This window comes from Nelumbo lutea, chromosome 2 (assembly GCF_056320005.1).
Source record: "Nelumbo lutea isolate HS-2025 chromosome 2, American lotus-T2T, whole genome shotgun sequence".
In the NCBI taxonomy this organism is placed as follows: domain Eukaryota; kingdom Viridiplantae; phylum Streptophyta; class Magnoliopsida; order Proteales; family Nelumbonaceae; genus Nelumbo; species Nelumbo lutea.
The window spans coordinates 113,196,366-113,217,235 of NC_142685.1; the positions used below are offsets into that span (position 1 = coordinate 113,196,366).

Sequence of the window (20,870 nt, forward strand, 5' to 3'; positions counted from 1 at the left end):
ATAAAGCCCATTATTGAGGAAAGCTAGAAGACCTATAGTTAGAAGGCATGCACTAACAACCGGTTACATTCATGAGGAAAGCTAGAAGACCTATAGTTAGAAGGCATGCACTAACAATCGGTTACATTCATGAGGAAAGGTAGAAGACCTATAGTTAGAAGGCATGCACTAACAACCTGTGCAACATCTAGGGAAAAAGCGTCCCCACATTGGTTGTATTTCATTTCCCACTTATAGGAAAAAAAAAACGATATACTCTGAATATGAAAAGAAACACTTGGGATCTCTTACTCATGCCTACTCATAGGACATTATAACCATACTTATGAACATTTCTTCCACTTGTATGCTGTCATGAATGGGGAGATGTTCTTAGGGGTAGCAATTTTTCACCCAACCCGCTAAATCCACCCAATCCACTCAATTTACCCATTTACTTGGCGGGTTGGAAATGGGTTGATCACCCATTGGGTCAATTTAAATGGGTTGGGTTGTGAATAACCATTGGGTTAACCACTAAAGATACAAGTATTAATTCCTTAAGTTGTTATTAATTTTCTTCACCACTTATGTAAATAACAACTAATATTACCACTAAGCTATGACCAACTTATTTGTCAAGAGGGAGCTAGTTTTTTGTTTTATATACATAAATATAAGATTAATGAGTTTAGGTGGATTAGATTGGGTTAAAGTAGGTTTGGGTTGAACCCAATTCATTTAATTTCACTAATAGGTCAACGGGTTAGATGAATTAGATTGAAGCTCAACCCAATCCAAACACAACCCAACCCGTCCAATTGCCACCGCTAGATGTTCCCAATGCATGTGGGTAGGTATGGATAGGAGATCCCGAGCATTACCATTTATTCAAGGATCTCTCTCTATAGGCTGTCAATGGTTTCAGCACTGCAAGTGAAATTTAAGCCTTTAATGCATTGAGCGGTACAAGATCACCCTTGTGATGTTGATTTTAAGAGCTCAGGAGTGGAATTCGTACAAAATGACCATTAACTACTTATTGCCTGAAGAAAAATATTTATTTTATAATACTGCTACTTGCTTAAGCTCCACGTCCAAGCTTCCATGCAACAATTCTAATTAAGCTAATAATCCATCCATTTCTCTCTCTCCTCACTCATCATCTTGCACTCAAACTAGTGAAGATTAATACAAACGCCTGCATAAAGCAAGGCCATCGCCAACGGAAAGATGGGATAGTTCAATGCGAGAATCAGAAACCAAGTAGCTGTTTAACTTTAACATGGAGTCCCTGTACTTCCTCATAACTTCTGACATCTCATCACCGTCTGCATGCGCAACTGAGCCAAACCACAGTGTGTTGTCGTATGCAATAATTCCTCCTACCTTCACCAGTTGTATCAGTATTTCATGATACTTGATGAAGTTTTCTTTGTCAGCATCCACTAATACAAAATCGAAACCATCTTCACCCTGCAAAATAAAAACTTTGATTTTTCAACCCTAATCTTAACTTAGACTATTAATGTTTGATTTGATTTTTCACCCCTACCTATCATAAAGTGAATCATGCATGGAATAGGGAAATGTGAAGAATACTGAAGAAAACAAATATTATTGCTTTCTTATGTATGATGTATAAGGAACTATGAGCTCACATTGCTCAGCATTTCCTTTATTACCACCATGGCATCAGACTCAATAAAGTTGATCTTGTGCTCCACGCTAGCCTTCCGGATAAATGGCAACCCTACCTCAAAGGCTTTCTTATCAACATCAATTGCTGTTGCCTACAAAGAAAAGTTTCACATATTCTATTGTTAAATTTAACTAAGTAAATAGTGTAGAGTATAAACAACTAATAATTAATATTACATAAACATATAATCTCAATCAAGGTTTTTAAAATCGAATCAGACAACAAATCGATTAAGGGTTCGATTTCTGAGTCGAACAGTTCGATCATTCGAACCGAACGAATGGCCCATAGTGTGTCCCCATCTGATCCGGACTGTGTAATTCGCGGTTCTAACCCAAGGCTAAAACCAAAAAAATATATATATTCTGCAACCGTGGTTGCGTGCAACCCTTGTAAATTCTTTCTAAACTCCCATCTGCCAACCAAAAACAAAATAGTATTGGGGGTGTAGGATGAGAGTAACCAACCTTGGCGTCTTCTGGCAGTGCAAGAGCAGTGGTGAGAAGAGAATAGCCAGTAAACACTCCGATCTCTAATGTCTTCTTGGCACTCATAACCTTTAAAAGCATTGATAGGAACTGTGCTTCATCTGGCGCCAAGCTCATTATGCTCCTATATCATGTACATGTTTCCCAATAAACAGTTGAAGATTACTTAAACCATCTTGTTAATTAATTATTTACCTCCAAATTAAAGCAACCTCATTACTAAAAGGAACAAATTAAGAAAAAGGAAGAAGAACAAAGAGTAAACTTACATGAAGCCATACTTCTCAGCTGTGGCCTCTCTAATTTCTTTAAGTTGCTCATGCTCCCTTGGATAAACACTTGTTTCTAAGATATACTGCAACATGAAAAAGGCATATTAATTACGACCTTTTGATAATAGTGCAAGGTGATTAAATCTATCTTGAGAGGTTTTAATTTTACTCATCAACACCCATGATTCTCGTAAAAGAATACAATAATTGAAGACCTTGGAGAGAGCTTCGCTTTGGAGGATGCTGCTCGAAATGCCGTCTGATCCCATGGCTTAGTACTTTGGAGAGAAATATTGATGAAATGCAAGGCAAAATGAAGGCAAATGCATAGATGAAGAAGAAAGTTTGAATTTATAAAGCCTGCTCAATGCATGCTTTATGTGGAATCAATAAGTCACGCCTTAAATGCATACGGCCCGCTTCCAGCTCATATTTGCATTTGTATTTTTGAATTTTCAAAGTGAATCTAAGGCTCAGTTTGGAAAGAGTATACTATAAAACTTTATATTTTATATATTTTTGCACTGTACTTATTTACATTTATACTTCTTCCAAATTGACCAATAATTCATGCCTTAATTGCATAGGGCCCATAGTGGCAGTTAGAGATAAGACTGGCATGGGAAATCCGCTATGCGCTATCTTAATGTAATTTGCCTTCTTCATTCTTGCAAACGTGTTACTCCCTGCCTTTGTACAGGAATGCCAGGAGTCACTCCCCGCCCCATCGGGATTTCCACTCCTCATATTTTTTCATAATGTCAATTATTTTATTTTTATTTTTTCAATTAAAAATTAAAAATAAAATATTTATAATTTATAATTCTATTAAGAAAAGATAAAAATATATTCAATCATATTTTTTAAAAATATTAATATACATATATACATACAAACATATAGAAGTGGGGATCCTCATGGGATGGAGATCAGACGCCGTAAGGGATGGGGAGTGCTCTCTCATCCTCACCCTATCCCCCATGGGGAAAATCATTCTCATCCTCACCCAATCCCCCATGGGGAACCCATACGATTGGGAGAAATTAGAAAATTTGTCATCACTACTTGTGTAACATCCTTTTGGATTTATCAAATAATTAAAAACAAATTCTGAAATCACAACCTTTGGGTGTATTTTATAACTCCTTAACATCATATCGTTCACATCAATAATACATCGGGGGCTGTGATTCACAACTTTACTCCAAAGGCTACAACATGCTTAACAGATGTTTCTCCAGAATCTCCACTAATGCATCACTAACAGTTAGTATTGTGCCACATGTCCCCAACCTCTATATTTGTATCCAGGGATATTGCCTATAAAGCCCATTAGATTAAGAAATCATTTACCTGACTGTGCAAGGAGTGAAAAAAGATAAACTACAAATTATTACCCCTTAAGCTTACAATGGACATGTGCTCAATAATAATCATAACCCAATAATAATCACCCCTAATATATATATATATAACTTTCTCATTACCCTAAGTAGAAATTTTCTGGCCCCACCTTTGCTTGTAGCATTGTCATTGATTTTGAGGGTGATAATAATTTATACTACATAAAAGAAAGAAAGAAAATGAAGAAAAACAAAAACCTGATGTCATATTTCTCAGTAATGGTCTCTTTGATTTTTTTAAGGGCGTGTTTGATAATATGATTTTTTTAAGGGCATGTTTTTATTTTTAAAAACAAAACCAACCATGTTCTCAAAAACCCTTTAAGTTGCTCAAATTCCCTTGGGTAAATACAACAGATAGAACTACATAACAGTCAATTTTCTATCCCCTTAACCCCCAACTCTAGTGGTAATGGAATTTGGTCCTAGGTCTATCCTATAATGAACCAGAGGTCTTGTCATTTGAACGGTTCAATGATTTTGCTCATTTTTTAGTTTTTATTATTTATTATTTTTCTGTTAGAACAGGCCAACCATTTGACCCGGTAATCGGACCCCTGACTAGTTCGTTTTCCGGGTCGATTTTAAAAACCTTGTAAACCAATAAATAATAAAATATACATTTATCCAATTAAATGTTATTACTTTTTCCATGGTTTTCAAAACTAGACCGGACAATCGGACTGGAAAAACCGGGAACCTATCAGGTGGCCAGTTTCGTTTTTTGCCAAAACTGGATTTTGGCCAAAAAAAATGTTGATTTAGTCAACAAACCGCTTACCCGAGTGGTTGAACCATTCGAACCGTTCAAACTGTTCAATGGTTTTGGTCAAAACAAGCCAACCGTTCGACGTGAGAACCAGACCCCTGACTGTTTCATTCTCCGAGTTGGTTTTAAAAACCTTGTAAAATAATAAATAATAAAATATACATTTATTCAATTAAATGTTATTACTTTTTCCATGGTTTTCAAAACCGGACTGAACCAGACGGGCATACCGGAAAAGTCGAGAACCAGTCAGGTGACCAGTTCCATTTTTCGCCAAAACTTGATTTTCACTAAAAAACATTGATTTGGTCAGCAAACCATTGGCCCTGGCAGTTGAACCGTTCGAATTGTTTGAACCATTCAAAGATGTCGATCTTTTATTATTTTTTTTATTTTTTCTGTCAGAACAGGTTCGACCGTTCAACCTGGGAACCAAACCCTTAACTGGTTCATTCTTCGAGTCGGTTTTGGAAACCTTATAAAATAACAAATAATAAAATATATATTTATCCAATTAAATGTTAATACTTTTCCATGGTTTTCAAAACTGGACCAAATCGGACAGTAGGACCAAAAAAAACCAAGAACTAGTTAGGTGACTAGTTCCATTTTTCGCCAAAACAGGATTTTGGCCAAAAAAGATTGATTTCGTCAGCAAACCGCTGACCTGGGCGATTGAACTGTTTGAACCATTCAACAATTTTGACTGCTTTTTATTATTTCTGTCAGAATAGGCTGATCTTTTTGTTTCAACAGTCGGACCATTCGACCCGAGAATTGGACTCCTGATCGGATCATTCTCCGGGTTGGTTTTAAAAACCTTGACTTTTTCATGCAAATTCAAATAGCATGATATATGCAACGGTAAATATTAGATGCAAAGTAAGGGATAACTCCTCATCCCATACAACAGCATGGTGTGGTTTAATCCATGAGATAAACCCACGGATGATAAATTGGCCTGTGGTGTGGACCAATCCACGAGATAGTGTGAATTGGTCCACACCATGAACCAACCGAACGCCCTAAGCAATCATGGTGCATACCAAAACTCAATATATGATGGATGTTCCATGAAACCGAACACCACCTTAATTAATATTTAGTTCAATTTGCTTATTTAAACATTACTCATATTGGTTAATTTGTTGACTATTTCAAACTGAACTACAAGAAGTATTTGTTATAGTAAACTACGAGGATGGGGTGTCTTCAAAATGACCCAACAATCATTATAATTTTACCTTTCAACCAACTCTTCTCGTAGCCCTTCCAAAGAAAAAAGTCTCATATTTTAAGATTTATTTTTCTATACTCATTAGCCCCTACAACGCAGGGGCCACCGCGCTAGTATATATATTAATAGGATAATATTGGATAGGGGTGCTCTCTCCATGTAATAAATGGAATCTATTCGTGCGAGTAGATTCCCATTTGAAAGCAACCCAGTAATTACTGTCATACAAAAAAACAGTAATTACTAATTATTACAGTAATTTAATAATTAATGATTATTACTGTTATTATAAATTACTGATTATTACAGTAATTTAATAAATATATAATTAGTGATTATAATTAATAATTACTATTATTATAAATATTTTTAATAAATAGATATCTACTTTAATTTTATTTTAAATTAAAATTATAAATATTGTTATTAATAAATACTTTTAATGAATTTAGTAATTATTGTTATATTAAAAATAATTAAAAATGTTATTAAAAGTATTCTTATTGATTATTTAATAAAATATTATAATTACTGACTATCACTAATAAATACTGTTAATTTAATTTAATTTTGGTAATTATTATTTTAATAAATATTGTTATTAAATCCTATTCATAAATTTAATATTTACTGTTATATTAAAAAGAAATAAATAATATTATTAAAACTATCATCAATGATTATTTAATTAAATAGTATAATTACTTACTATTATTGATTAATGTTGTTAATAATGTTCTGACAACCGATGGTTCGACTGTCCGATTCAAACGGATGGCCCATTCTAACAATAAAAATTATGGAACCATTCTGGCCACCAGTTTTCGGGTCGAAAGTTTGATCATCCGGTTCGAACAGACGGTCTGTTTTGACAACAAAAATTATAGGAAAAAATTGAGTTTGTGAGGTGCATTAAGTAGAATCATACGTCTTATGTTTCGAGCGTGTGACTCATATGACTCGAAAACGAAACCGTTTAGGCCACCGGTTTTTGGGTCAAGATTTCAACCATTCAGTTCGAATAGATGGCCCGTTCTAACAACAAAAAATCACAAGAAAAAAATTACGAAATTGTTCTGGCCTCCGGTTTTCAGGTCGACAATTCGATCGTCCGGTTCGAATGGACAACCCATTCTGACAACAAAAATTACAGGCAAAAAATTGACAATGTTAGGTCCATTGAGTAATATCATACATGTTATGTCATTCGACCATGTGACTCATACGACACGAAAATGGAACTGTTTTGGCCACTGGTTTTTGGGTCGATAGTTCGATCGTCCTATTCGAACAAATGACATGTTCTAACAACAAAAATAATATATATATATATATAAACAGCCAAAAAACATTGAACATGTCAATGGATTGACGGTTCGACCACTCAGGTCAATGGGTCATTGACCGATTCAACGATTTTTGGCCAGGGACCAGGATTGGGGTAAAATGGAACTGGTTGCCTTGACAGTTCCTAATTAAAAGAATAAAAAATAAATAAATAAATGACCCATTCTGACAACAAAAATTACAGGCAAAAAATTGAGTATATGAGGTTCATTAAGCCGTACCATACGTGTTATGTCATTCGAGCATGTGAATCATACAACCTGAAAATAGAACTGTTATGGCCACCGGTTTTGGGTCAACAATTCGACTGTTTAGTTCAAACAGATGACCCGTTTTGACAATAAAAATTAAAAACATTAGAAAAATGACCAAAAATCATTGAACAGGTCAACAGTTCAACCGCCCGTGTCAATGGGTCATTGACTGATTTAATGATTTTTGGCTAGGGATCGAGATTTGAATAAAATGGAACCACTTGCGTGGATGGTTCCCAATTAAAAAGATAAAAAAAAATGGACAAAAGCCATTGAATGGGTCAACGGGCCAATGGTTCAACTACTCAGGCCAATGGGTCATTGATCGATTCAACGGTTTTTGGCCAAGGACCGAGTCAATGGGTCAACGGGTCAATGATTCTATTCCAGCCCCTATGAAGCAGGGCCCCTCCACTGGTTAGTTATTATTTTCTGTTAATGAATGATTTATTTAAATTAATAGTAATTTATTTAAAATAAATAAATTATTTTTTGATAATTAGTTTTTAACTAATTAATTACATAATAATTAAAATATGATTAATGGTTTTATATTTCTACAAAATTAAACACGAATTTATGTACTCACAATATAAATTATGATTTTCCAGATTATTCAAATTAAAAGTTATTCAAATAATAGTAACTAAATATCTTAAAAAATAAAATACTAAAAATAGATAAATAATTATATAGAAAAAATATTTAATTATTTAAATATTTCAGTAACTAAATATCTTAAATTCAAATAATGAGTATTTTAAATATTTTATATATTATTTAAATATTTTAAATAATGAAATATTTAACATAACTGCATTTTAAATAGTTAAAATAACGAAATTATGCAATAAAATAAAAAATAAAATCTTAAAAAAAATCATAACATAATATTCAAATTAATAATAATTTAATGTTTATACAAAATTAATAATGCAATTATGTAATAATAGTATAAACTTTAAAATATTTCTTCAAAACACACAAAATAATTATAATATATTTAATAATATTAATATTATTAATAGTTTTATGTTTGTACAAAATTCATCACGAAATTATGTACTAACAATATAAATTATCACTTTCCATACTATTCAAATTAAATGTTATTCAAACATTATAAATATAAAATTTAAAAATAACATATTATTTCAATATTTCTATAACTATATATCGTAAATAATAAAATACTAGAAATATATAAATTATAATATAAAAAATATTTAATTATTTCAATATTTCAATAACTAAATATTTTAAATTCAAATAATATGTATTATTTTTAAATATTTTATATATTATTTAAATATTTTTAATAATGTATTTAACATAACTATATTTTAAATAGTTAAAGTAACGAAATTATGAAATAAAATAGAAAAATCTTAAAATGAAAAAAAAATCATAACATAATATTCAAATTAATATTAATTTAATATTTTTACAAAATTAATAAGAAAATTATGTAATAATAGAATAAAATATATTTTTATTGATTATTAAATTCAATAAATAATTAAAATTATAGAGTTTAAATAAGGATATTATTTAAATAACTAAATAATATTTTAAATATCCAATTTCACTTACATCAATTAATAATTCTTGAAAAATAACTTTCAAAAATTAATATTCATTAATAAAGATTTAAAATCTTAATCTATATTTATTATATATTAAATATACTAAAATTAATAATTATAGTATTTTCAGTAATTGTGTATAGTTTTTATTATAAATATATTTTCAATTAGGGGTGTTGATCACGTCCTGGTTTAGTTTGGTTGTAGGATATTTGGCCAACCAAATCAACCTAGTTAGGTTGGGGAATTGGTTACCCAAAATCTACTGACCATTAGTGAAAACCAACTAAATCAGGTTGTATTGGTTTGGGTTGATTTTCGGTGCTCAATTGGTTGTAAATAGTTAAATAAAGAAAATATGTAATAAATTAAAAAAAATCTAAGAAGTAGAAAAATAATTATAACATAATATTGAAATTAATAATAATTTAATATTTTTATATAATATTGTAAATAACTAATTTCACTTATATCAAGTAATAATTTGGGAAAATAATTTTCAAAAAAAATAATATTTATTAATAATAATTTTACTCTTAATTTGTATGTATTATATAATTATATATACTAAATTTAATATTTATTGTATTTCAGTAATAATTTATTATTTTTTGTGATAATTGTATTTTTAATGATTATGTACAAATTTATTTTGTTTTGTTATTTAATAGAAAACTTTCAATAATTATTAGAGATTAAACTACTATTATTGAAAATTTTAAATATAATTTATTGTACTTGTTGTATTTATGGTCAAGGTTTTTAAAACAAACCGAACATTGAAGCAGTTACAGGTCCGATTCCTGGGTTGAACGATCCAACCATTCGAACCAAATGGATAGCCCATTTTGACAACATTTTAGACTATGAAATATGATATTAAACATTTTAGACTAAGAAATATGGGAAATTTCCTACTTTTCCATATTAAGAATTATATTTAAAATATAAAATATTAATATATATCCATGGTTAGGTCATTCAATTTTGGTCGGTTTACAAATGGCCAAAGTGAAGTTGATCCAACTTCATCCAATTGGGAAGTTTTTGAACCAAAACCAACCTAAAATACCATAAAACTAACCAACTCGGATCGAGTTGATCGGGTTGGTCAATTTCATTAGTTTGATGAATAAACATAACAAAAATTAATTATTGTTATTTTTGCATTACAAAATGTTTATTAAAAGTAGTATAGAAAATATGAATAATTATTAATTATTTAAAAAGTTGAAAACATAAAACAAGTGTATACTCTTATGTATTTCTATTAAGGTCATTTACTAGGACACACCTTATAGTTTTACATATTTACTTAAATGTTACGTTATAGTTTTCATTTTTATAAAACATCCCATATATTTTTACAACTTATTACTTAATCAACATTTCATTGATGAGTGTTTGTTTCGCCATTAGGTCCATGATTTTTTATTTCAAAAATATCATTATTTTTTTTTTGTATAGAAAACAAAATTGACCAAATATAGCTAATAAAGTAGTTGCCTATGTCTTATTAAGGGCAAAAATGGTATTTTTATTTTTTATTTTCTTTTGATTAAATTTATTTAAATGAACATTAGGATCAACGTTGTCATTTTCCACTATCATCTAATAGTAGATTGATTAAATCCATTGCAAATTATAAGTGGTGTTTAAGTAAAATACTAACTATAGGGTAGATTTTAGTAAATCCATGAAATTATAAGGGGTATTTTAGTAAATAGCCCTTTTATTACTTAGCTTTCGCTTAATAAGTCTCGTGCAAGTATATATTAAAACAAGGCATTGAATAAATTTTCTCATTTTTTTGAATTTCTTATTTTTTTATTCCATGTCATTTTTTAAACAACCAATGAGATGCACTTTCCTAATAAGCTAAATAATCATTTCTCCTAAACTACCTCCCCCACTATCCCCTACTTTCTGCAAAATTATCTCTAATACCTATTTATCTTCTAAATTATCTCTAATTCCTATTTATCTCCAAAATTATCTCTAATTTAGTAGATTGTTTCTCTCCTAAAGAATCTCTAATTCCTATTTTTCCTCTCCCCTACGTTTTATCTATATCTATCTAAAGAAAGTTTGGGTTAAAAAATTTTAGAATTATTTAAATATGCTAACAAATTATATAATAACTTTAAAATATTTATTAAAAACATAAAAAAAAATTAATTTTGTATTTTTACAAAATTTATCACGAAATTATGAAATAAAAATTTAAATTATGTTTTTCCAGATTATCAATCTAAATGTTTTTCAAATATTTAATAATATGTAATAGCCTTAAAAAATAAAATTCAAATAACAAAAAAAAATTAAATATTTTATAGATTATTTAAATATTTAAATACCTAAAAACTTAGCATAACTATATCTTAAATAGTTAAAATAACAAAATTATGTAATAAATTAAAAAAAAATCTTCAAAGTAGAAAAATAATTATAACATAATATTGAAATTAATAATAATTTAATATTTTACATAATATTATAATAACTATTTTCACTTATATCAAGTAATAATTCGAAAAAATAACTTTCATAAAAATTAATATTTATTAATAATAATTTTAAACTCTTAATCTGTATTTATTATATAATTGTATATGCTAAAGTTAATATTTATTGTATTTCAGTAATTATTTGTTGGTTTTTGTCATAAATGTATTTTCAATGATTATGCATAAATTTATTTTGTTTTTTTATTTAACAAAAAAAATTCAATAATTATTGGAAATTAAGCTACTATTATTGAAATTTTTAAATTTTATTTATTGTACTTATTGTATTTATTGCATTTTTTATAACTTATTGATTAATATTTATTAAAGATTAAACTGTTATTTGAGATTATACTATTTATTGAATAAGTTAATATATTTTTAGTACTTATTGTATTTTGTAATTATTGTACTTTTTTCATTATAAATATATTTTTGATAATTGTGTATTTTCACTATAAATTTTTAATAATTATTGGAGATTAAACTATTGCTATTTATTAGAGATGAGAGTATTAATTTTGCTGAAATTATCCGTGTTCATAAGTTGGTCCGGTTCGATCATAGGCTATTTGGTCAACCAAATTGACCTAGTCAAGTTAGGGAGTTGGTCGGTTAAAATCTACTGACCTTTTGTAAAAATTGACCCATTCAAGCTGTATCAGTTTGGGTTGATTTTTTGGTTTATTTAGTCGATTCAAAAGATTTAAACTTAAAATTTTAATTTAATTTTAAAAATTATAGTGCAATTAATAAATAAATAAATAAATAAATTAGATTTATGATATACAACATTTTAGACTAAGAAATATGGAAAATTTTCTAATTTTTCATATTAAAAATTATATTTAAAATACAAATACTAATATATATCCATGGTTAGGCTGTCCGATTTTGGTTGATTTACAAATGACCAAAGTGAAACTGATCTAACTTGGTTGAATTAGGAAATCTTTGAACCAAAGCCGACCTAAAATACTAGAAAACCGACCAACTCGAGTTGAGTTGATCGGGTTGGTCGATTTCATTTGTTAGATGAATAAACATAATTGAAATTAATTATTGTTATTTTTGTATTATAAAAAATTTATTAAAAGTAGTATATAAAATATGAATAATTATTAATTATTTCAAAAGTTGAAAATATAAAACAATTGTTTACTCTTATGTGTTTCTATTATGTTGCATTTAGATGCGATGTAAATCAAGAACCAATGTAAGTTTTACATCGATTCGGTTTTATATGCGTTTAGAAAGAGGGTGTAATTATTATCGACATAAAACTACATTGTAGTTCAGTTTTTTGCATGCATTTGGATGGAGTGTAGTTTTACGTTGATAATAGATGTAAAACCTCATCGCCTCTAAAGTTTTACATCGGTAGTCGATGTAAAAACTACATTGATTTTATCAATGTAAATCTTTACACTCCTCCACCCATCACTATTTTCAAAAAAGCAACGGTCACTTTCTGGTTCAGTGTAAAATGTCATGAGTGTATTATTTACACTAATGACATTTTACACTGATTCCAAATGCAACATTAGGGTCATTTACTAGAACACACCTTATAGTTTTACATATTTACTTAAACCTATCTTATAGTTTTCATTTGACTAAAACATCTCATATATTTTACAACTTATTTACTTAATCAACCTTTCATTAAGGAGTGTTTGTTTTGCCATTAGGCCCATAATTTTTTATTCCAAAAATACCCTGAACACTTTTTTTGTACAAAAAACAAAATTGACCAAATATAGCAAATAGAGTGGTTGCCTATGCCTTATTAAGGGCAAAAATGGTATTTTTATTTTTATTTTCTTTTGATTAAATTTATTTAAATGAAAATTAAGATCAACACTATCATTTTCCACTGTCAACTAATGAAAGTTTGATTAAATTCATTGCAAATTATAAGTGGTGTAGTAAAATGCTAACTATATGGTATATTTTAGTAAATCCATGAAATTATAAGGTGTATTTTAGTAAATGACCATTTCTATTATTTAATTTTCGCTTAATAAATCCCATGAAAGTTAAATAATAGAAATGTAATGGATTTCATACAAAATAAATCTTTATTTTATCATTGCTGCTAAATGCCTTAGCTTCAGTTCCATGACACTGAAAAAGAAATCTAACTCATCTCTCTCTCTCTCTCCATCTTGCACCGATTAATACAAACGCCTGCATAATGTAAGGCCGTCACCAATAGAAAGATGGGATAGTTCAATTCGAGGATCAGAAACCAAGTAGTTGTTTAACTTCAACATGGACTCCCTGTGCATTCTCAAGACTTCTGGCATCTCATCATCTTCTGCAAATGCAACTGAGCCAAACCACAGGGTGTTGTCGTATGCAATAATTCCTCCTACCTTCACCAATTGTATCAGTATTTCGTGATATTTGATGTAGTTTTCCTTGTCAGCGTCCACGAACACAAAATCAAAACCCTCTTCACCCTGCATGAGATAGCACAGTGCATCAATAAGGCTCCTTCAATCTAACGGTTACAGGTTACCCAGGTTTTTTCTATTCACATGATTTATAAGAGATCCCAACTTTGATTTGGGGCCTTACAAATGTTTATGGCCCATTGGGCCTCCAAAATACTCTACAGTCCAACCACTAGAGGTGCAATTTGGGCGAGTCTGGATTGAGTTTATCAAATTTTAAAAGGGCCAGGCCCAAAGGTCCCGGCCTGAACTAGTGTAAATATGTTAACTTGGGCTAACCCAAGTTGCACTCCTACCAACCACGAAATCTTTAGAATGATTAAGGCCCATTTGTGCAACTTTGATTTTGGACCAAGTTCATATTTTTCAACCTTTAACCCTAAGGTTTCTAATTTGACCTTAAACCATGGGTTTAGGTAAGGCCCAATGTTTAAAATATATCGAACTTTTAAAAAATTGCTTCGATACGCCCGATCGTGTTAAAATATGAACCTTGGTAAACCTAACCAAGAAGCACCCCTACCTACCATACCATAAAGTGAACCATGGAATAGGGAAATATAAAGAGTAATGAAGAAAAAAAATGTAATCGCTTTCTTATGTATGATGTATAAGAAACTATGAACTCACATTGCTCAACATTTCCTTTATTACCGACATGGCATCAGACTCGATAAAATTGATCTTGTACTCCATGCCAGCCTTGCGGATAAATGGCAATCCTACCTCGAAGGTTTCTTTATTGATATCAATTGCTGTCATCTGCAGAGATTTAGCATAAGAAAATTTTCATATATATTATCATTAGTGTTAATCAAGCAAATAATGAAAACTTTAAACAGCTAATAATCATAAATCTATATCATTAACATCTTCCGTATGTTATCATTTATTGAAAAATATGAGGTTGATGTATCCCGATTTATCCAAAACTCCAATCCGATGGGATTTGGATTGGGCCCAATCACAGCCTTAGATGTGATCTCCCATCTGCCAACCAAAAACAAAATAGTATTGGGGGTATAGGATGAGACTTGAGAGTTACCAACCTTGGCGTCTTCTGGCAGTGCAAGAGCAGTGGTGAGAAGAGAATACCCAGTAAACACTCCGATCTCTAATGTCTTCTTGGCATTCATAACCTTTAAAAGCATTGATAGGAACTGTGCTTCATCTGGCGCCAAGCTCATTATGCTCCTATATCATGTATTCAATAAACAGTTGAAGATTAAAACCACCTAAACTAATTACCTCCTTTGAATTCAAAGCAACCCCCTATCAAAGAAAGAAAAACAAGGAATGAACTTACACCGAGCCATATTTCTCAACGGTGGCCAATCTAATTTCTTTAAGTTGCTCATGCTCCCTTGGATAAACACTTGTTTCTAAGATATACTGTGACATGAAATTATATCAGCATTAATGTTTGATTATTCAAAAATCAATCTTTAAGGGTCTGCTTGGTTTGTAACCAGAATAATGTATTCCTTTTATCTACTTGATTCAGACAGGAATCAGAATCAGATGGAATGAATTCTCATTTTTAAGAAAGAGGGAGGGAATGACTATCCTCTCAAATGGAGGTATCATTCTACCAGGGATGGGAATGGCTTCCAATTCCGCCCGATCAAACTGTTGAAATCGAAATGAATCCAAACATCTGATTGTTACTAGTTTTATTGGTTGGAGCTCAGTGTAGATTTGAATGGCAAAAGAACAAACCTTGGTGAGAGCTTCACTTTGGAGGATGCTAGTTGGCAAATCGTTATACCCCATGGCTGAATATCCTCCGGAGAGAAATGTTGAAATGCAAAGCAAGACGAAGAGGCTAGGAAGTAGAATGATGAATTAGAACTCCAGCTATATTTTTATAGGCAATTTCTATAATATCCGATCTCTTATTTTTATATTGAATTAATTTTTCCCCCTTTTTCCGAGTAGGAGATCATAGTCATTTGCTTGAAATGTAAATAATTTATTTTGTTCTTGAAGTGGAGTCTATTGACTATTCCAATAAGTTTTATATTTCATTAAATTGTTTTATTTGACACATGGGGTGGTTGTGTGGATATATTTTCCCGTGAATAAAAAATATATAAGTAGAGAAAATATTCCCGATTGTGACTGCAAAATGTTGTGAGGTAGGTATGGGGAATAGATGGACTCTGCCGAACAGATCAAGGGCCAAATATATTCAAAGTTCAAAGTATCATTGTGGTTGATTTTTTGTTGAAATTTGAATGGGTCTGGCTCGAAGCCCGAGCCTGACACAGTGTAAGTAAGACTCCAATTCTTGCCCATAGACAAGTCTAATTTAAATTGACCCTTATCAATATATGAAAAAAAAATATAAAAATTTGATTTTTTTTATATTTTGAACCATGAATATTAGGTGTATAGTGCATTTCGGATGTATCAATGCTTTCAACCATAAATACATTTATATTGTTTATTTGCTTTTTAAGGCAATTAACTAATTTTTTATATGAATAAGGGTTCGACTATGATATAAAAAAGCTATAATATTTGAAAATTTTCTGACTAATCAATTCGAATCATAAACTTGTTAGTCAATAAGAGGGACGCACTACCCCTGACTCACCTACTTTCTAATTAATATTCAAAGAGTCCAGATGCATTAATGCATTAGGTAGAGGGAAAATCTAACGCCGCCTAAATAGACTCTACCGGAAGATTAGTGGATTAGAAGAATTTGATTTGATAGCTGTTTAACTTTATCAGATGTGTAATCAATCATTTTTGCTCCAAACCCGTGGTAGATGGAATGGTTGTTGGTCATACTTAATTAAAGTAATTTATGGTTGTTATTGAGCAAAATAATTAGTGACGCTGCCATTAAAACAGTTATCAAATTCGACTCTGGGTTTTAAGATGTAGGGAGTGTTTTTTTTTTTTTTTTTTTTTTTTTTTTTATGGATTTTAACAAAGGGAAAGTTGGTTAATTGGATTTTGATTCCTATTGATCAAAAATTTCAGATTCTTTTTTTAGATTTATATGGGGACCAGTGAAAGTGATACCAATCTCTTAAGTGAATAAATAACTTTCTCAATCTAGGGGAAAGTTGCTAATACTTGAAAGAGACAAAAATGCTCTTTATAATAATAGATTTTTATAGATAAAATAGTCATTGCTTTATTTATACAGGAAATAAAACAACATGATTAAATACAGTTACCCGGATAAATCATTTTGTTTTTCTCAATCCACTTGTATCTGCTGGAATATTAGTGAGGGTTTTCGAGATGTGACTTCTGACATTCTAAATTGAATCCATACAAGAATTTCAAAAGCTTTGTTTGGTAAAAATCTAGGAAATTAACAAGGGCCTTCCGAACGTCCAACTACTACACAAACATAAAACTACTCTAAGTAGCTTCTCTGGAACACCGATGCAAAACCACCGCAGCTCAATTTACACAATGCACCCCAAACACATAAGCCCTTTCAAATGGGCTCTTTAATGTTTATAATATGCTACACGATGAATCATGAGTGTCTATAAAACAGATAATCAACATGTACAAGTGGGTTCCATGTGTATAAAATACGTAGCCCATTGTACATAGATTCAAAGAAACCTAATTGAGCATTGACAAAAAAGAGTTGATGAATATTTGTAATCAGGTGATAACGACATACCCGGACCTTAGTGGAATAATATTTGTTAAAAAAATGAGAAAATTTAATTTATTTAACCTTTTTATAAGATCAATTGCCTTAACACAAATTAATTTTTAAAAATCTAAAAGTAAAAATCCTCCCGCATTACAAAATGAGGGCACTGAATGGATTAGAAACAAACTGGGCTAGACAACTTATCAAGAGTGAATACGTCACTGTTGGGAGTTGCACATGGGCCCATGTGGATGAAACACTGGCATGTTCATTCTTCATAGGTCCCCTAGTCCACTTTATTATTGGTAGGGGTGTTAATTGAACCGAATTTGATCTAATCCAATCCAGTCCAATATAAGTCCATTACAGATGGATCAGGTCCAACCCATCAGTCCTAGTTCTTGGTTCATCCGGACTACAAAATGAGAGAACTCTTATACCCCAATAAATTCAAAACTCTTGAAGCAAAAGATCTTTCTACCTAACAATTCCTAAAGCGAGATGAAAACAACATGACATGTGAGAATTTGGACCGATGCAAGCTCTGCATGCTGAACCCTTCTCTCAAACTAGACAACAATGGCGGGCGCAGCTGTGCTGGCAAGTGGACCAAAAGGCTGCACTTGTATAAAGCCATTCAGAAGGTGCCTTACATAAATCCATTATTTTCATATAAAAACAAAAGAAAATTGACATTTTGAACAGTTAAAAGTTTGAATATTGACTAAAATTTTTTGTGTTTAAGTTGAAATTTTCGTTAAAAAAAGAAAAAGAAAAAACAAGGCAAATGAGGCCAATACAGATCATACAAAAATGATAACACAAAGACAAGAAGGAAAATAACTATCAGTTTCATCTATATTACACACCATAATACAACTTACTAAAATTAAAAAAAAAAAAAAAACCATATTTAGTATTTTGGTTACCTTCAATACATTGATACCTTAGACCTTGCTTGAAATGGGGATATAGCTGGATTAAAATGAAGGCAACTCTCCTTTTATATAATTTAAAGTTAATGGATTGGGTTAGGTATAACCCAATCCATTAATCTATAAGATGAAAAGATGAAATGACATTTTTTCTTAATCTATAAGATGAAAAGACATTTAAATATCCAATATATAATTTTAAATGATTTTATTCAAAATATAAAAAAAAAAAAAAAGATTAAATGCTTTGAAGTTTAAACACCGAAGTCAAATACCGAATATTGTGGATTCTACCCTTAGTGGGCTAACTGGGCCAGGTTCTTTGGGTAGGTGTAGGCATGTTTTATCCTATAATCATAACGCTCCTGCCATTGATGAAGAGGAGCCCAACTCAATGGTGAGGCCCATTTTTTTTTTCTTTCTTTTCTTTTTATTTTATTTTTATACTCATGTTCTTAGGGCTAGGGCTGTCAATTGGACTGGATTTGGTTCAATCTGTTCCAACCCAATATTGCTCCATTTATAAATAGGCTGAATCAAATTCAGTCCAAATCCATACAAACCAAGTCCAATCCAATCCAAATAAAATGCAAATGGACTGGATTGGATCCAATTCAGTCCAAATTGAATCTAGCATCAAAATAATATGAAAAATCCAGAAAATATATTAAAAACTACAGCACCTGATGCAATCTAATCCAGTCCAACTAAAAGTGCTTTTGTAGAAGTACTTTTTATAAAATCTTTTATAAAAGTGTTTTTGTAAAATTGTTTTTCGTAAAAGTGATTTTATAAAAGTATTTTTATGTTGGCCTCAATTTTTGTTGGTTTCAATTTGGATGAGGATTTGGCCTCATGATCGGATTATTGGAAATTTGGTTTAGGTTCAATTCAAACCGACAAGAATATGGACCAACTTATTTTGGGTTGGACCAATCCAATAATTTTAATGGACTGTCTAAATCCAATTTGATAAGATTTGGATTGAATTGGGTCCAATCCAAAATTGGTCCATTGACACCCTACTTGGGGCTATACAACGGGGGTAGCACATCTCCATACCTTTAACTTCCCCAACTCTGGTGTCAGTGGGATTTGATCCTGAGTCTCCACTACAAACATCAAAAGACCCAACCAACTGAATCACCATCAAATGGTTAATGATGAGGTCTTTTTTGTTTCATCTTTTGATTTACCATCTCCATTATACCTGCAAGGCTGAGGTGGCAAGCCCAACCTTACCACCTACCTAGCCATGGAAGTTTTTATATGGAGAGTTCGGATCTCCTGCCCATGAGAACTCTGCCCACATTTATCTCAGCCATACATGGAGAACATCTCATCCTCTGCATAGTATTATGCAGGGGAAGATATTCTCAATTCATGGGGGGTAGTGCATTGTGGGTAGGCATGGGCAGGAGATCCGGTGTCTTTATATGGAACTACCAAAATTGGAGAGTCTAGTTCTCCACTTCAAGTGGATTCTAGAATGCATGAGTTGGATTCTCCACTTCAAGGGACGCTCTCACCACTACACCACATATCCTTAAATGGATTCTAGCATGCCTGAATACCAATTGTAGGACATAGGACTGCAACTTGAGTTGGCTTAGCCCAAAACCAGCCTACAAAGGACAGTTTGGGTTAAAGTTCAAGCTAGGGTTAGAGTCAAAAAGTATGAACTCAATTTAATTGAGAAGTTTTTTTTTTTTTTTTGAAGCTGAGATGAAAATACCTTAGATATGGCTAAAGAGGTCACTTAGCCTATCAAGTAAAAGAGGTCAAAGTAGTAATTCAAATTATATTTTTAATCCTCACAACTAAAGAGTGGCTAAAATCATAGGTAAAAGAATTGACATAGATCTAATTGGTAGAATTTATTAGTGAGTAAAAATACCTTAGATATGAGATTTAATGAGAAACAATGAGAGTTAATACCTTAAGTTTAAATATAGGAATTAATGACTGGAAATTAAATAGGTGAAAAAGTAATAATTCAAATTATATTTTCATCCCTCACAATTTGAGTGGGATTAAATTCAAGTGTAAGGTTATTTTGATAAAAAAAAGTTTATAGTCTCATTTTAAACTTTTAATGATGATGATGATAGTGATAATATAATAATATAGATATTGTGAAAGAATGGACTTGTAAAGCACTACCATGATATAGTACAACCATGGTTCACTTAGCCTATTAAGTAATTAAACGAAAATTGAAGGACGAAATGGACAAAAACCAAGTATGAGAATATTCTAGAGAATACCCAAAAATATTAAAAATAGGAACTCCCCCCC

At 30.9% G+C, this 20,870-nt stretch overlaps 2 protein-coding genes across 2 annotated transcripts; both read right to left on the reverse strand.

Annotated features, from left to right (window-relative positions):
* Nucleotides 1–1,021: 1,021 nt before the first annotated feature.
* LOC148872912 (flavonoid 3',5'-methyltransferase-like) lies at nucleotides 1,022–2,956 on the reverse strand. The gene is made up of 5 exons (XM_088973863.1): nucleotides 2,657–2,956; nucleotides 2,439–2,524; nucleotides 2,149–2,293; nucleotides 1,641–1,772; nucleotides 1,022–1,455 (listed from the first exon to the last, which is right to left on the reverse strand). Exons 1-5 carry the CDS (start codon nucleotides 2,708–2,710, stop codon nucleotides 1,168–1,170), a joined length of 705 nt encoding a protein of 234 aa, XP_088829989.1. The 5' UTR covers nucleotides 2,711–2,956; the 3' UTR covers nucleotides 1,022–1,167.
* A 10,650-nt stretch (nucleotides 2,957–13,606) lies between these two features.
* On the reverse strand, nucleotides 13,607–15,873 carry LOC148872913 (flavonoid 3',5'-methyltransferase-like). The gene is made up of 5 exons (XM_088973864.1): nucleotides 15,723–15,873; nucleotides 15,310–15,395; nucleotides 15,053–15,197; nucleotides 14,634–14,765; nucleotides 13,607–14,009 (listed from the first exon to the last, which is right to left on the reverse strand). The coding sequence occupies exons 1-5, from the start codon at nucleotides 15,774–15,776 to the stop codon at nucleotides 13,722–13,724; spliced, it is 705 nt and encodes a 234-aa protein (XP_088829990.1). The 5' UTR covers nucleotides 15,777–15,873; the 3' UTR covers nucleotides 13,607–13,721.
* Nucleotides 15,874–20,870: the final 4,997 nt, after the last annotated feature.

What these genes read in the sequence shown, in the direction of transcription:
- LOC148872912 (XM_088973863.1), bottom strand. Translation starts at nt 2,710, where the DNA reads ATGGGATCAGACGGCATTTCGAGCAGCATCCTCCAAAGCGAAGCTCTC. An exon ending in AAAGCGAAGCTCTCTCCAAG is followed by an intron (nt 2,525 to 2,656) that starts GTCTTCAATTAT and finishes TTCATGTTGCAG; the next exon opens with TATATCTTAGAAACAAGTGT. An exon ending in GCTGAGAAGTATGGCTTCAT is followed by an intron (nt 2,294 to 2,438) that starts GTAAGTTTACTC and finishes TACATGATATAG; the next exon opens with GAGCATAATGAGCTTGGCGC.
- LOC148872913 (XM_088973864.1), bottom strand. Translation starts at nt 15,776, where the DNA reads ATGGGGTATAACGATTTGCCAACTAGCATCCTCCAAAGTGAAGCTCTC. An exon ending in GTTGAGAAATATGGCTCGGT is followed by an intron (nt 15,198 to 15,309) that starts GTAAGTTCATTC and finishes TACATGATATAG; the next exon opens with GAGCATAATGAGCTTGGCGC. An exon ending in CACTGCCAGAAGACGCCAAG is followed by an intron (nt 14,766 to 15,052) that starts GTTGGTAACTCT and finishes AAATCTCTGCAG; the next exon opens with ATGACAGCAATTGATATCAA.